We start from the raw sequence: 17547 nt of genomic DNA, 5'->3' as shown, positions 1-17547 counted from the left end.
TAATCTGAGCTACTCAGGAGGCTGAGGCAGGACAATTGCTTGAACCCCGGAAGCAGAGGTTGCAGTGAGCCGAGATCTTGCCACTGCACTCCAGCCTGGGCGATAGAGTGAGACTCTGTCTAAGAAAAAAAAAAAAAAAAAAAGTCATCAAACCAGATGACACAAATCAAATGACATTTCACTTTGTTTTGGTCCATTTTGTTTGTTAGAGACAAGAGTGCAGCAGGGCCATCTCAGCTCACTGCAACGTCCAGCTCCTGGGCCCAAGCGATCCTCCCACCTCAGCCTCTCCAGTAACTGGGATAACAGGTACGCACCACCAAGCCCGACTAATCTTTTTTGGAATTTTTTGTAGAGATGGGGTTTTGCTATGATGCCCTGGCTAGTCTTCAACTCCTGGACTCAAGTGATCTGCCCACCTCGGCCCCCTAAAGTGCTGGGATTACAGGCCTGAGCTGTGTAATTTCATGCCGCGTGACACAGCCCAGTAAAAAGGAAGAAACCCCGCGGGTCCAGCGTCTACTCACAGGGGTGGGCTGATGGCTGATAAATCCCAGCAGGAGCCAGAAGAGGAGCCAAAAGCACCGCCACCGCACCCGCATGTCCTGGTCCTTTCAGGGCGCCCTGAGGCGGCCAGGACAGAGGTGGAGGTGGCTTAGGGCAGGGGTGAGGGAAGGGGACGGGGACCAGGCTGGATCTGAGTTGGGGAGGGGGAGGGGAGGGAGAGGGGAGGGGAAGGGGAGGGGGAGGGGAAGGGGGGAAGTAAGGGAAGGGAAAGGAGGAGAAGGGGGCTGTTGGGCACCTGGAGGAGGTGGAGGAGGAGGAGGAGAAGAAAGGGGTCTGGGAAAGGATCCGGTTCAAATTAAGTTCTCAAGCGCTGGTGGAAGGTTTAGCTACAGGTCACGGAGAAGATCAGGGAAGCAACAGGACACGCGGGGCAAGGGAGCGTGAGGCTTAGGAGCAATTAGAGGGAGACAAAGGTTCTGCTTTCCACCAAACCTTCTTCGGTCTGGGCCCTCCCTTAGCAACCCTGGGGCTTTATACTCCCTCTCCACCAATCCCTGATGACCCCCCGGTGGTGCCTCACAATGGACACTCCAAGTAACGCCCGCATCATTCCAATGACCCCTCCCCCATCTCAGTCCCCCACGCTCCTCCCAAGGACAGGTCCTCTCTGGAACCTTCACAAACCTGATTTCTGGTCCTCCCCAACCAGCTCCCTGTCCCTGCTTCTGGGCGCTCCTTCCTTCCTGAGCTCCCAGGGTTCCTCAAGGTCACTTTTGGCGACAAAACATAAAAAACAAATGATGGCAGGATGGCAGGAAGAACCTCATACCCAAGTAGAGTGCCAGGTTTTACAGCCTCCGCTCAGCCATTCATATCCTAAGCAACAAAACATCAGCAGGATGTGGAAGGTCCCGATAGTAAACCATCTCCATCACATCCATGTAGCCATCCGTCCATCAACCTGTATCTCAGGAACAAATGTAGATACATTCATTTTAAGCATGCATGGTACATTTACAAAAATTAACCTGACTTATTTTGTTCCAGCAAATCTCAATATATTTGAGAGCAATCAAATCACACAGCATGTTTCTGATCATATAACTGTGCTAGAAGTCAATGATTAAAAGCTAATTCAAAATTATTATTTGCTTGGAAATTCAAAGTGCCCTTATAAGATATAAACATAAGAAAGAATCCAAAATGAAACAAGATTGCCTTTAAACTCAACGATAAGATCATAACATGGCAATAAAATGTCTCCCTCTGGCCTGGGAATTCCACTTTGTGGCACAAGGTTGTGTGATCTCAAATCACCCCTAACCCACCTAGACATTTTAACATCCGAAACCGAGTGATGATGTCCTTATCTATATCATCTTACTGCCTGTGTGTGTGGACTTTAAATTCTGAACCCAAATGAGGGGGAGAAAACCAAGTTGACTTTCATGATTGACCTCTCAGGGACATCCAAGGAATCTGTGCATTTCAAGAAACAAAGTTCATCAGCTTCTCTCCTAAGGTATTTGCTCACAATACCCAGAGGGCTTGGCAGCATCATGTGTGATGGGTGGGGAGCTCCAAGCAGGTGGGCAGGACCCAGGGGCCTGGTGACCAGGACGGACCCCCACTGTCCATCACCTTTCCTGGCCCTGTCCTCGGCTAAACTTCCCACAGGCCTTCTGCCCGATCACACACAGTGTGCCCAAACTCAGGCCTCTGGCAGCTGAAAACCACTGCTTTAAATCCCTTTACCATTTACCATGACATAAGGTTACTGTAAACAGGAAATATTCTATTGATGCTACAAATGGAAAGCCAATGCCTTTACCATAAATAGAAAAACAACCCTAAGAAACAAGCAAAACGAAAACAAAACAGGGGCTGGGTGTGGTGGCTCACGCCTGTAATCCCAGCACTGTGGGAGGCCGAGGTGGGTGGATCACAAGGTCGGGAGTTCCAGACCAGCCTGGCCAATATGGTGAAACCCTGTCTCTAATAAAATACAAAAATTAGCTGGGTGTGGTGGTGGGCGCCTGTAGTCCCACCTACTTGGGAGGCTGAGGCAGGAGAATAGTTTGAACCCGGGAGGCAGAGTTTGCAGTGAGCCGAGATTGCACCACTGCACTCCAGCCTAGGCGACAGAGCGAGACTGTCTCAAAAACAGCAACAACTACAAACAAACAAACAAACAAAAAACAGGGTGAACAAAACTATGGAATTCAATTCTATTTGTACGCTGCAGCCATGTTCCAGCCCTAGATTTGGCTGGGCATGGTGGCTCACGCCTGTAATCCCAGCACTTTGGGAGGCTGAGGCAGGCGGATCACGAGGTTAGGGGTTCGAGACCAGCCTGACCAACATAGTGAAACCCCGTCTCTACTAAAAATATAACAATTAGCCAGGCATGGTGGCACACGCCTGTAATCCCAGCTACTCAGGAGGCTGAGGCAGGACAATCCCTTGAACCCGGGAGGCGGAGGTTGCAGTGAGCCGAGATCGTACCATTGCACTCCAGCCTGGGTGACAGAATGGAATGAGACTCTGTCTCAAAAAAAAAAAAAAAAAAAAAAAAAAAAAAAGAAGCCCTAGATTTCGGTTGTGTTGGTTGTAAAAGGAGAGACCAACTAAGTGGGGGTTGAAGTCAGATTAGACCAAAAGTGAATGGCAGAGAGTGCTATAATGTCCATGAAGGGTTGCTAGAGTCACCGTGATCATAGCCCAAGCAGAGACAGGGAAAGGAAGATGTGAGCAGAGTTTGGGGCCTCAAACAATGGAGGTTATTCGTGCAGCCCAGGAAAGGCTCCCCAAAGCCAGGATCAACCTCCCTTGCAGGCGGTCCCTCATGGAGGCATGGCCAGGCACCTTAGATTTGAGACCAGCTATGTTGCTGCTGACCAGCTGTGTGACCCTGGGCTGGTTTCCTTCCATACAATGGGAGTGCCAATGGCTGCATGCATGCAAAGACCGTCTGAGAATAGGAGGAAGCAATCTGTTGAGCACCCGTGTACCTGAGTGTCATCACCTCCCAAGGGCATCCTTCGTTCCAGAGCTGGCACCTTGGAAGGCCCTTGGTCACTGAAGGCAGTGATGATGGTAACAGCAGTAAATCATCATTTACGGCTGATGAGGGAAGGCCAGGGGTAGGGCTCCTAGGTCCTGGATAAGAATGAGGGTCTGGGCACTCCTGGGGACAGCTGAGTGGTAGGACTCCTGGGTCCCCAGGGGGCAGGTCCATCTTCAGTGGCATTGGGCCTTGGCTGGGATGCTGAGTTATCCACTGGAGCATCAGCAGTACAGGCAGGCACAGACGCAGTGGATCCATCGGAGGTGGCAGGTGTAGGATCGTCTGGTGAGCAAGTAGAGTCACCAAGCCTGGCTGACCACTACCCCCACTATCCCCACAGACGATGCCCTGTCCCTTGCCTCATGCTCCGGCAGGGTACAGGCTCGCACCTGGGGCCTCATGGAGCATCTCTCTAAGACCTCTGTGTCCTGGTCATTGAATGGGCACTTGAGTCACCCAGGGCCATTGGAACAAAAAGGAAGAATCAGGCCCCACGATGTTCTGGGAGAGTGTTTAGCACAGGAAAATGCACAGAATACATGCACGACACGGGGGCACTGTCAGTGTGGGAGCAATAGTTTACAACCTCCAGCCCTAATCTGAGCACTCTCACCTGTGCAATCTGAAAGGAACAGGAGACTTGCAGGAAAGACAGTGCCTGGACTTCACTTAAAGGAACTAAACTGTTGGAATTTGTACTCTTGATATCCTTCCAAATCAACTCTCTCAATGTTCCCATCCTCAAAACTATCATATGGGGTAACTGAGGCAGTCAGAGATTTACTGACTCAATGTCACTCAGTTGATTCTGAGTTCACTGCTGATTACATCTGACCAAACCGCTTTTTCTGAAGTCTACTCTGTTTCATCATGCTGGTGATGATTTTGTACAGCTCTGGGACAAACTCCACCTGGCTGAGGATAAAGCAAATCTGTGGTGACTTAGTCCTCCTGTCATTTCCCATCAGTTCCCCACTCTCCTCCTCTGCCCCTCCACAGTCTCCCATGCAGGCTGACACCATCTGATGGCCTTAATGGAGTCCACCTAGTATTTCAGGTTCTCTCCTGGGCCACTTGAAAGTGGATGTACCCATGGGATTTGCTTTGACCCAGGAGATGTGAGTGGAAGCGTGTCACCTCGAGGCAAAAGAGTTGGGAGCCATTGAGACTGGCCACCCTCTCCTTCATCTCTTAGAGCAGCTGACAGCTCCCATATGGAGGCTGTTCCTTTATTCTCGTCGCAGGACGAGGGCATGTGGGGCACAGGGCACAGGAGAGCCATGGAGGATGTGCAGCATGGGCAGGAAAAGAGCCTTCAGTGATGTACATTTCCATTGTTTGGGGCTGTTTCTTACCTACAGTGATACCTAGCCCATCCTAGCAGGCATGCACCATCTACTCCACACTCTGTGATGCAGACTAGCCTGCCGTCAGAACATGAACTGGTGGTCAGACACACGTAGGTTTCAGTTCCAGCTCTGCCTCTTACTGACTGCAACCTCAGGCTTAACTTTCAGTCTCTGAGCCTCAGTTTCAACTCTGTAAAATGAGGTGGCTATACCATCTCAGGTTGCAGAGAGAATTAAATGAAATATAAGTGCATGTAGAGCATTGAACCCAGGGCCTGGCACACACAGTGAGTACACAATGTTAGCCATGTAGCTTCATAATGCATACTGATTGTCAATATTCAGACAATGCAGTAAAGTATTACCAAAAATAAAAGTAAACTTATTTGCATATGTATTCTTTCAATCTTTATTTTTAAACAGGGTAAAACTATGCATATTCTTTCATAGCCAGTGTTTTTCTCTTCATAGTATATTGTTAAAATAATTTTATCTTGGACCGGGTGCAGTGGCTCACACCTATAGTCCCAGCACTTTGGGAGGCCGCAGTGGGCAGATCACGAGGTCAGGAGTTGACACGAGCCTGGCCAATATGGTGAAACCCCATCTCTACTAAGAATACAAAAGTTAGCTGGGCATGATGGCGCACACCTGTAGTCCCAGCTACTCACAGGCTGAGGCAGAGGAATCGCTTGAACCTGGGAGACGGAGGTTGCAGTGAGCCAAGATTGTGCCATTGCACTCCAGCCTGGGCGACAGAGTGAAACTCTGTCTCAAGATATATATATGTGTGTGTGTGTGTGTGTGTGTGTGTGTGTGTGTGTGTGTGTGTGTGTGTGTGTGTGTGTGTGTGTGTGTGTGTATCTATATAAATCTCAAAAATAAAAGATCATTTTTGAGATTATCATTTTAAAAGACAAGATAATGTTCAACTTAATGACTAATTTAATTATTACTATTGGACTTTTTGTAGACTGCACAGAGCATTCAAAACAAATGAAGGAGAATAAAAAATATGTATTACATGTTGTAAAATAAATGTGATGTGGTTAATTCTTTTATTCAAAATTACAGAACATATATATGTACTGTAGAATGTATTTCTTATTATGAGTCATGTTAAAAAGTAGTTTAGAAGCTGTTGATTTGAATTTCCTTTTCAAATTTTGCAGCATAATTTTTTTTTTTTTTGACAGAGTCTCGCTCTGTCGCACAGTCTGGAGTGCAATGGTGTGATCTCGGCCCACTAAAACCTCCACCTCCTGAATCTCAGCAATTCTCCTGTCTCAGCCTCCTGAGTAGCTGGGACTACAGGCTCACACCACCATGCCCGGCTAATTTTTGTATTTTTAGTAGGGACGAGGTTTTACCATATTGGTCAGGCTGGTCTCGAAGTCCTGGCCTCAGGTGATCCACCAGCCTCAGCCTCCCAAAATGCTGGGATTACAGGCATGAGTCACCATGCCCAGCCTAAACTTGGCAAGATAATAACCTTTTTAAGTGTCGTTGGGCACCTGTCTGGTTGTTTTTCTTTAGGTTACCATGCCAGCAATGATTCCTTTTGAGTTTCTGACAGAAGATAGTGGTTTTCATCCAAGTAAGTCAACTACTCTACCCCATCCCTAAGCCACTTGTATGGAAAGAAAAAGAGGAAGAAGCCAGTACTGTGACTGCGTAAGCTTCCCCCAGCATCATCCGCTATGAGATGTGTGACAGCTGAGACCCGGGAACTGCTCAAGGGCACCAGGCCCCATCTGTCTGCACTCACTCACCTTCCTCAGGTACTCGCATGGGCATGTCACTGACTTTACGTGCTGCTGCAGCTCCTTGGTGAGCTGGCCCTGGTCATGGGACAGGAACTGTGGGGTCAGGACAATAGAGAGCTTCACCATTTGCAGAATGAGAACAGGGGCTCATCATGAGTGCCAACCTATTAGACAATTAAAAAAAAGTGTTGAATGAGTGGAAAAACAAGGTGATGTTTGAGTCTATAGTGGTCAAGGGCTTCAGAAAAGGACAGAACCAAGTTCAAATTCCTGTACTTTGAATTTCTACTTCATGCCATGCAAAATTACTTTACCCCTTTTAACCTCAGTTTTCTTCTGTGTGAAACAGGAACAATAGTTTCATTCGTCATTCAGTTTCTCTCAAGGTTTCACGAGATCATACCTATAAAACATCCAAGTCATTTAAATGTATCATCATTTCTGTCATAATTAGTGGGATCCATTTCACTATTATTGGATATACAGTTCTGTGCCTGAAACCTACAAAAAAAGAAAATGTTAAGTCTAAAAAGCATTAGTGATTTCTCATTTTTATATTACTAATTATAACCCTATTTAATCACACAAGGCCTTGTCCGTGGCAGGTGCTCAATAAACACTTGTCGAATCAATGCATGTGGGCTCCGGAGCCACACTGTTTAGATTCTATTCTGCCTCCACCACTTATCAGCTGTGTGATCTGGGTAAGATAATTCACCTCTTTATGTCTGCACTTCCTTCTCCATAAACTATATATAACGAGAATCCTTAGCTCATTCGGTTGTGGTGAGGGGTGAATGATTTGGCACACAGGAGGGGCTTGTTAAACATTAGCTGTGATGATCTCCTTCCAAATCTTCATTTCCAGAGCCACAGATGAGGCCATAGTGCAACCAGGTGACCTTAGAGTGTAAGTACACATGATCACCAGCTATGCTCTATCTCCACCATAGGTCCAAGACTGGGTAGTTCCGGCCTGGAGGTTTCTGCTGCATCTGCCTTCTCAGTGTTCACCTAAGGACTTTTGTATTTTCCTCCTCACGTCCCCACAGATGGGGTTCAGGCTGCCGAACACAGCTGGGTGATGCCAGGGCAGTGGTCACCTGTGCCAGCCCCGTGAGGTAGCTGGAGGATCATTGTTCCTTGCTTCTCGGGCTCTGGGCAGATGCCAGGGCTGGGGGGACCTATGCCCTCAAGTTTCTTGCTTTGGAGGGCCACATTTTCCCTTGGCAAAGAGGGTAAAGGTCACAGGATGCCGGAGAGCTGTGACTTCTCTGTGCCCTGGGCCCAAACTGTGAAGACCTGACACACTATGCTAAAAGTCCAAGGCTGGGTGCTCCCCAGCGCTTCTTGCCTCACCGCTTCTGCTGAGGGAGGAATGAATACTATGTCCTCCCAGAGCTTTGGGAGCTTGTAGCAAGCAGCCTCCCCAGCGCAAAATCTCTTGGAAACCTCTAACTGTGTCTGAAACATTAGTGCAAATGTTGCATCCTATTTCCCATATGTCCGCATGTTTTAGGAAAAAACCCTCAATTTCCTAAATATGCAAGAAAAATCGGTATTGTAGGACAATGTGACTTTTTAAAAAATGTTATTTAAAAATCTTCCCCACCTCCTTTTCTGCCCTCCAAGACTGCCAAATACTTGTTGAACAATTATTATTAAATGCCTACTACGTGCCAGCCATGATTCATGGTCTTGGGGACACAGCAGAGAACGAACTGACAGGATTCCTCTCTTATGTAACTCACATTCTTATATGATAATGATAAGGGTTAACATTAATTAAGCTGTCACTACGTGTTAGTCACGGTGCAGTCATTCCCACACATTATTACACTTAAACCTGCTAGCAAGCTTGCAAGGTAGTTAGTTGTTTTTCCTTTAAAAACTGAGTCTCAGAATGATGAAGCACTCTGTCCAATGTCACACAGCTAGTAAGTGTGGAGACCTTGCATCCAATCAATGCCCGTCTCATTCTAAACACCACGTTATGTGTTCTCCAGCCCATGGAGAATAATTTTAACACAGTCAATGAAATTTCTACACAACAATGTTCTTGTCTCAGGTCCAAGAATGCCTCCTACACCTCCCATAATACTGGCTTTCTGGTGAGTAAAGATGCCATTCTCATGTGTAATCAGGTGGCAAATGGAGATATGACCAAAGTAACCATTTGCCTACACTCATAACCCTGTACACACTCTTCCTGTGTCGACTCAATTCAAGTACCCCTTTTGATCACTTAGCAAATCTGACCTTTAAAAGGGTTAAGGTTTTTATATCCATGTAAGTTTCTGTATTGCTTTGGAAGTCTCTGGTTAAATGAATACCCTTTTAATAGTGACCTGTGATTCTGTTTTGATCAAGTGTTTTCAAACTTGACGTCTTTGATGGGTTTCTCCAGTGTCAAAATCCTAAATCAGGTCTTTTTGGCTTAAAATTAACTTTGGGATTTTTCAGCTGCGTCCCTTGGGGAGTCTAAAGAATATATCTCTCATCTTGTAGCGGTATTAAGTGATTCGATTTATTTGGTAGATTTTATGGGCGGGCATTGTCAAATGTGGTGATACTGCATGGGAGGGCACTGTCAAGTGAGGTGACATTAGATCTCATCTCAGTTATATTTATGGGTATGTTGTTGATATACACGTTCCAAAAATTACATACATTTATACAAATTTAATGTTATGATTTGTAATTTTGATAGTTATGCTAGCTAAATATTTGTTAAAGTTATATTTGTATAAACATGTTATGAATGGCTGGGCACTGTCACTCATGCCTGTAATCCCAGCACTTTGGGAGACAAAGGCAGGTGGATCACCTGAGGTTGGGAGTTCGAGACCAGCCTGACTAATAGGGTGAAACCCTGTCTCCACTAAAAATACAAAAATTCGCCATGCCTGGTGGCACACGCCTGTAGTCTCAGCTACTCGGGAGGCTGAGACAGGAGAATTGCTTGAACACAGGAGGCGGAGGATGCAGTGAGTCGAGATCATGCCACTGCACTCCCACCTGGGTGACAGAGGTAGAATCTATCTAAAAAAAAAAAGGTTATTAATTATTTCTGAAGATTATATGAAATTTATAAAAGTCTGGTGGTCCTGATGTGATGCTGTCAGTCATGATTCTGATTACTGTCTTAAAATGCTGCACATAAGTAATTAAATTTCCTTGTGAACTGGGAAGTTTCATCAGACTTTTATCATAACTATTGTTTCCATCATCCACAGTTACTGTTTTGATTTCTTCTCTAAAACTATTTGTAATTGGCAATAGTCCAAATTTTCTTTTGTTTTCTTTCCTGTTTTTGAGACACAGTCTGGCTCTGTCGCCTAAGCTGGAGTGCAGTGGTGGGATCTTGGCTCACTGCAAGCTCTGCCTCCTGGGTTCACGCCATTCTCCTGCCTCGGCCTCCCAAGTAGCTGGGACTACAGGCGCCTGCCACCAAGCCCAGCTAATTTTTTGTATTTTTAGTAGAGACGGGGTTTCACCGTATTAGCCAGGATGGTCTTGATCTCACGACCTCGTGATCTGCCCGCTTCAGCCTCCCAAAGTGCTGGAATTACAGGTGTGAGCCACCGTGCCCGGCCTGTTTTTTTGCTAAATGCTATGATCTGAATATTTATGTCCCCACAAAATTCCTATGTGGAAACCTAATCCCAAATGAGTTGAGGCCTTTGGGAGGTGATTAGGGCATGAGGATGGAACCCTCACAAACAGGATTAGTGACCTTCTGAAAGAGGCTCAAGGGACTGTTCTCACCCCTTCTGCCATGTGAGGCCACATGCAAGGCACTATCTATGAGGAACGGGCCCTCACCAGACATGGAATCTCCTGGCACCTTGATCTGAGACTTCTCACGCCCTGAACTGTAAGCAATAAATGTCTGTTGTTTATAAATTACCCACTCTAAGGTAGTTTGTTATAGAAGCCTGAATGCTCTAAACACTGAAATATAGCATAATTATATATTTTTCACAATCAGAACACACCTAAAATGGAGAGAGAATTAGAATTGTCCCCAACAGCCCTGCAATTTGGAAACCCAAGCCAGTTGGTTTTTAAAATATCCATGCCCTCCATAACTACCCTGTAACCTTCCTATTCCCTCACCGTAGTCAGTCAATCAAGGGGAACACTCGCTCCCCACCCCTCCACCTTTTGCACCCTTCTCCACTCCTTGGAAGTCATCTGTGACTTCTTTTCTGATCCCATGCTGACAGTGGTGTTCCTTTTCATCTGATTTCATCTGATTTCATCTGCACACAAATGCTGGGACAGACAACCCAGCACTTTCTCCCAGAACTTTGAACAAGAAATATTTACATGCAGGGCGATTAGTCTCTGGCTCACGAGACAGTCAATCCAGACAACAACACTCTGGATGGAAGGTACAGAAATGAGATGTTTTTCTGTCTCTGCTGTGGCCAAGGAGTCTTTCATTTAAATGTCAGGCTTCTACTCACCAGTTGACAGGCATGCTTGATCCTCTCCACAAACCCATCAAGTCCCAAGTATTGTAAAGATAACCACAGAGGCAGGGCACGGAGTTTGTCTGTGGGCTTATTTGATATAAGACCAGCAACTAAAGTCTAAAAAAGCCAAAAGAGGTTTATTAATCAAAGCCATTGCAATCTCATAATAGAACTAACCAGCTACCATTTGCTACCCACTTAGTGTGGGCTAGATGCCATACTAGTCACTAGGCTTGCATTATCCATGTGATCTTCCAACAACTCTGTGAGCTAAGTATTCTAGGTAACTTCACTCAGAGACCTCGGTTTGTCCAAGGGTTCACAGCTCAGGAGTGGCAAAGCCAGGAAAAGCCAGTGGAAAACCCAGATGGGTCACATCCCAGAACCTAGGAGACTCCCCACTTCAAAGGTAGCTCTGAGCATCCTCAAACACCTGGCCATTATTAGCTGAGCAAGACAGCAGTGTTTTAGCAGAAATCACTTAAACCTTATTTTGCACGCTAACCTATATTATCAAGAACCACATTATTTTTTTTTTTTTTTGTGACAGGTTTCGTTTTCATTCTGTCACCCAGGCTGCAGTGCAGTGGTGTGATCATAGCTCACTGCAGCCTTGATCTCCAGGGCTCAATCAGCCCTCCCACATTAGCCTCATGAGTAGCTGAGACTACAGGCTCACACCACCATGCCTAGCTAATTCTTTGTTGTTGTTTTTTTTTTATAGAGATGAGGTTTCACCATGTTGCCCAGGCTGGTCTCAAACTCCTAGGCTCAAGCGATCTGCCTGCCTCAACCTTCCAAAGTGCTGGGATTACAGGCATGAGCCACCACGCCTGGCCCACAACTACGATTAAAAAAAAAAAAAAATGTGGCCAGGTGCGATGGCTCATGCCTGTAATCCCAGCACTTTGGGAGGCCGAGGCAGGCAGATCACCTGAAATCGGGAGTTCAACATAACCAACGTGGTGAAACACTGCCTCTACTAAAAATACAAAATAAGCTGGGCGTGGTGGCGCATGCCTGTAATCCCAGCTACTTGGGAGGCTGAGGCAAGAGAATCACTTGAACCCAGGAGGTGGAGGTTGCAGTGAGCCAAGATCATCTCACCACTGCACTCCAGCCTGGGTGACAGAGCGAGACTCCATATCAAAAAAAAAAAAAAAAAAAAAAAGAAGTTACAATCTATTGGACAATGTGGATCAGGAGGCTTAAAACTCCCCCACTCAGTCATTCCACATCTGGGAACCTATTCTAAGGAAGTAATTAGAAACACAGAAAGACGTTCACTGCTTCATTATTTCAGTAACAAAACACTGAAAACATCCTATAAGTTCATAAATGGAGAATAATTAAATTGTGACAGAATATTATACAATCATAAAATGTCATTAAAAAAAAGTCTCACCTTACAAGTTTCTCTTTAAAAAAATGAAATAGAAGTGAAATTATGGGTATTTTTCACTTTTTCCTGTATTTTTCTGGATTTTGCCCCCAAAGCCAATAATGTGTATTGGCCACACCCACTCCCTCCCCAGTGAGGGGAAACTTACCAAGGCAGGGTCATCGTGTTTATACAGTGTCACCGCAGGAACAGCTGGCAAACCCAGCCACGGGCCAGGAGTCATCGTCATGCTATCACATTTGGCTGCAGCCTACCAAAACAAGAACAACTCTTTGTTAGATTATCAGAATACACAAACCTAACACCCTCCTCCATTCATAAAAACTGTGAAGAGCCATGAGGGATTGAGTGATTTTAAATTCATTCTTAAAAACACCAATATTCAGTAAATCAACAACATACCAGCACTGATGACGAGACATAACCCAGAGCCAATGTTGCCAGATTCACACTGGAAGAAAAAACACCAGTCTAAGAACTAATTATTTAATGTTGCTTACTCACCATGTACTTAAAAAAATAAAGGCTGTGCTGTTGCCAAGTTGACACTTAAGTATATTTTTAATGTTATTAGCTTTCATAACAGCAACAGAAGATGTGCTTTATACATATGAAGGAAAATCCTGAAAATGCACTTTAATAAAAATGTGTCTCAGGAACTATCCCCGCTCATTTAATATAATGGGAGTATTATTCTCTTTCATGGATCTTATTTTCCAGTTTTATCATTCTTTACTTAGGGATCAAAAAGAAACCTCCCTGTATGATGTGGTGGATATGGGCTACTCTGGCTGCCCACGTCCGTTCCCCCTGCTTCTCTTAATGGCCCTACAATAGCCTTCCGGGGTGCCACCTCCATTTCTTCCAGCAGAACATGAGCTTTGTGGGGAGGAGACACCACTATCTGCTCCAGAGGAGGGCAAAGAACCTGAACTATCAGAGGATTACTTCTCCCTGGCCACAGTGGCTGGTTCAATATGAGACTTCTGTTAGGACTTCCAGCTGACCACGAAGCTGGAAAGAAGGCTAGAGTTTCTGCAGCTACTTTGCACCGTAACAGGAAAATCTGTCCACAGGTAGAGGAAACCAAGCCCAGTGCCTGTGACTGGGGGAGCAGAGGTGGGAGTAACACACTGGATCCTGGTTGATGTTGTGCCTGAGGCAGTCATAACACTGCTCTTTGTAGTTATGTGAGCCAGTAAGATCTCTTTGGGCTTAAGCCAATTTGGGTTATTTTGTGATCTGTGACCCGAAGAGCCCTTCGTGATAAATGTCACCAAAGTGAGAGCCTGGATGTCCAGTCCTCATGAGGACTCTGTGCAGGCCCGAATGGAGCCACCAGCCTCACCGCCGGCTTACCCCTCCACATGAAGCCATATGCCATACTGCTCACAGAGTTCTTTCAATCTCCCAATCTTGTCTGTGTGTCCTACTGCTGCCGTTCCTAGGATAAAACAGATCAGGGCATTAAAAGGAACAAATGTTTTCTAAGGCTTTATACACCTTAAACACTTCTATACACATTATCACCCTAGGAGGGAAGTGACTTATTATATCCCTATTTTATTGAGATTTTCTTTGTGGAAGGACTTAAAATCAGTGTTTGTGAGTTGACTTATTACAAGCTTTGAAGAGTATGTAATCTCTATTACATGTATCTAATTGTGTCATTGAAATCTTTTATATACTTATTTTCTATCTACTTGATCTGCTGACTCATGAGAAATATATTCAAATCTCCCACCAAGAATGTGGTTTGTCAATATATACTTGTGTTACATCAGACTTTTCCTTTAGCTTTCCTTTATATATTTTAAAGTTATGTTCACAAGCATTCATAACTGTTTTTTTTTTTTTTTTTTTTTGAGATGGAGTCTCACACTGTCGCCCAGGCTAGAGTGCAGTGGCAGGATCTCAACTCTGCAACCTCCACCTCCCAGGTTCAAGCAATTCTCCTCACCTCAGCCTCCCAAGTAGGTGGGATTACAGGCACCGGCCACCACGCCCGGCTAATTTTTTTGTATTTTTAGTAGAGACGGGGTTTCACTACGTTGGCCAGGCTGGTCTCGAACTCCTGACCTCGTGATCCACCTGCCTCGGCTTTCCAAAGTGTTGGGATTATAAGCATGAGCCACCATGCCCAGCAGGTATAACTGTTATTTCTTTTAGGAGATTACATCTTTCATCAATATGAAGTCGATTTTATCCCACACTAATATGGCTATGGTACTTTCATTTTGTCAGCATTTGTCCAAGATAAACTTTTCCACCTTTTTATTTTATTGTCACTTCCTGGATTATTTTGATTCAGATATGCCCTTTATAAAAATCATATAGGTGGGCTGGGCACAGTGGCTCACACCTGTAATCCCAGCACTCTGGGAGGCCCAGGCAGGTGGATCACAAGGTCAGGAGATCGAGATCATCCTGGCTAACACGGTGAAATCCCGTCTCTACTAAAAATACAAAAACAAAATTAGCCGGGTGTAGTGGTGGGTGCCTATAGTCCCAGGTACTCGGGGGGCTGAGGTGGGAGAATGGCGTGAACCCGGGAGGCAGAGCTTGCAGTGAGCCGAGATCGTGCCACTGCACTCCAGCCTGGGCAACAAAGCGAGACTCCAGCTCAAAAAACAAACAAACAAAACATATAGATGAATTTGTTTTGTTTCCACCCAGGTTCTTTGTAATACAGAACATGCATTCTGAAGCCAGCTTAAGCATATTAAGCACTTTCAGCCGCTCCCTTGGTAATTGATTGCACTACAGATTTTGCTGGGGAGATCCCTTTTCAGAGAGAGCTTAGTTAAAACGTGGAGTCAGGCATTCCCCCAGCCGTCCTAAATTTCCAGTTAGCAGCAAGCCAACTAAAAAGATTTCAAACCCTCACCAACGGCCTCAACAAACACAGCTAAAGAAAGTAGTTCTTTTGTAAGGTCTATGCCAGGAAAAGGGCTGAAAACTTTTTCCCCTCATACCTAAATCTACCTCAAATTAAAAAAAAAAAATCTTAACAGACACATTTAGTTTAGCTGAAACAAGATCAAATGTCAATGCATGGGCTGTGCCACAGGCTCTTCCAGCAAAATAAAAGCGTACTGCTGTGTTAGTGCCCGGACCGCATTCAGATTCTCTTTTCATATTTCTTGGCAACGTCTGGTGACTAACCCTTGACATGTGTCTTCTAACATCTGCAACATAATCACACTGGCAAGTCACTCAGTCACATGCAAACTACAGCCCCTCCAGTTTATCATGTGACTGAATACGGGTGAATTTGTGTTTTTAAACAATAAGGCAGGAAGTGATGGTTTTCCTGTTGGCAATAAAGTGAATATTTATGTGGTTTTTCTATTTTGTCTTTTTTTTTTTTTTTTTGAGACAGGATCTCACCCTGTTGCCCAGGCCGGAGTGCAGCAGCGCAATCTCGGCTCACTGCAATCTCAGCCTCCTGGGTTCAAGCTATTCTCCCGCCTCGGCCTCCTAAGTAGCTGGGATTACAGGTGCCTGCCACCACAATCAGCTAATTTTTATGTTTTTAGTAGAGACAGGGTTTCGCCATTTTGGCCAGGCTGGTCTTGAACTCCTGACCTCAGGTGATCTTCCCGCCTTGGCCTCTCAAAGTGCTGGAATTACAGGCATGAGCCACTGCACCCGGCCTAAATAAGCAGTTTTATTGTAGTATGATTTTTTTTTTTTTTTTTTTTTTTTGAGACAGAGTCCCTTTCTGTCGCCCAGGCTACAGTGCGGTGGTGCGATCTTGGCTCACTGCAACCTCCACCTCCCAGGTTCAAGCGATTCTCCTGCCTCAGCCTCCCAAGTAGCTGGGACTACAAGTACACACCACCACACCTGGCTAATTTTTGCATTTTTAGTAGAGATGGGGTTTTACCACATTGGTCAGGCTGGTCTTGAACTCCTGACCTTGTGATCTGCCTGCCTCAGCCTCCCAAAGTGCTGGGACTACAGGCATGAGCTGCCATGCTCGGCCTACTGTAGTATGATTTACATGAAACAAAACTCACTCATGTAAGTATACGGTCCAATGAGTTTTGACAAATATATAGAGCATGTAACCATCAACACAATCAAGATTCAGAATACTTCCATCAACCCCCAAATCCCATCAACCCCAATATAATTACCCTTTCCCTGACTCCTCACTGGCCCTGGAAAATCCTGATCTGCTTCTGTCACTGTAGTTTTTTGCCTTTTTTTTTTTTTTTTTTCTGAGATAGGGTCTCACTCTGTCGCCCAGGCTGAAGTGCAGTGGCACAATCTCGGCTCATTGCAAGCTCCGCCTCTCGGGTTCACGCCATTCTCCTGCCTCAGCCTCCCGAGTAGCTGGGACTACAGGTGCCCACCACCACGCCTGGCAAATTTTATTTATTTATTTTTTATAGAGACAGAGTCTCACTCTGTCACCAAGGCTGGAGTGCAGTGGTGCGATCTCACCTCACTGCAACCTCCGCTTCCCGAGTTCACGCCATTCTCCTGCCTCAGCCTCCCAAGCAGCTGGGACTACAGGTGCCCACCACCACACCCAGCTATTTTTTTGTATTTTTAGTGGAAATGGGGTTTCACCATGTTAGCCAGGATGTCTTGATCTCCTGACCTCGTGATCTGCCCTCCTCGGCCTCCCAAAGTGCTGGGATTACAGGCTTGAGTCACTGTGCCTGGCCTGACATAGTATTTTGAAGATTTTTTTTTTTTTTTTTTTAAGAAAGGATCTCGCTCTGTCACCCAGGCTGGGGTATGGTAGCACAATCTTGGCTCACTGCAACCTCTCTCTCCTGGGTTCAAGCCAACCTCCCACCAAAGCCTCTGGAGTAGCTGGGACTACAGGTACACACCACCACACCTGGCTAATGTTTAGTATTTTTTGTAGAGATTTCCTAGGGGTTTCGCCATGTTGCCCAGGCTGGTCTCGAACACCTGAGGGTAATTGATCTCGCCGTCTCAGCCTTCCCAAGTGTTG

General features: G+C 45.6%; 1 protein-coding gene and 1 pseudogene across 10 annotated transcripts in view; both read right to left on the bottom strand.

Moving 5' to 3' along the window:
- The window catches only part of LOC101134557 (nuclear pore complex-interacting protein family member B12-like), a 28907-nt gene extending 17621 nt beyond the window's left edge, over positions 1-11286 (bottom strand). For 2 of the 10 annotated variants that reach the window (XM_055366501.2, XM_055366505.2), the window contains exons 1-3: positions 11162-11286; positions 7014-7092; positions 6696-6853 (exon numbers count right to left, since the gene is read on the bottom strand). In XM_055366501.2, the coding sequence (XP_055222476.2) occupies positions 6696-6815 (120 nt within the window). In that variant the 5' untranslated portion in view covers positions 6816-6853; positions 7014-7092; positions 11162-11286. Of the gene's footprint in view, positions 1-527; positions 625-1191; positions 3513-6695; positions 6854-7003; positions 7098-11161 lie in introns of those variants that run through there. The other 8 variants (XM_055366506.2, XM_055366508.2, XM_055366504.2 and 5 more) reach the window with 6 other exon arrangements.
- The window catches only part of LOC101126158 (putative pyridoxal-dependent decarboxylase domain-containing protein 2), a 45882-nt pseudogene continuing 35445 nt past the window's right edge, over positions 7111-17547 (bottom strand).

This window comes from Gorilla gorilla, chromosome 18 (assembly GCF_029281585.2).
Source record: "Gorilla gorilla gorilla isolate KB3781 chromosome 18, NHGRI_mGorGor1-v2.1_pri, whole genome shotgun sequence".
Lineage (NCBI taxonomy): Eukaryota > Metazoa > Chordata > Mammalia > Primates > Hominidae > Gorilla > Gorilla gorilla.
This window is presented reverse-complemented; position numbering and strand designations above follow the sequence as displayed.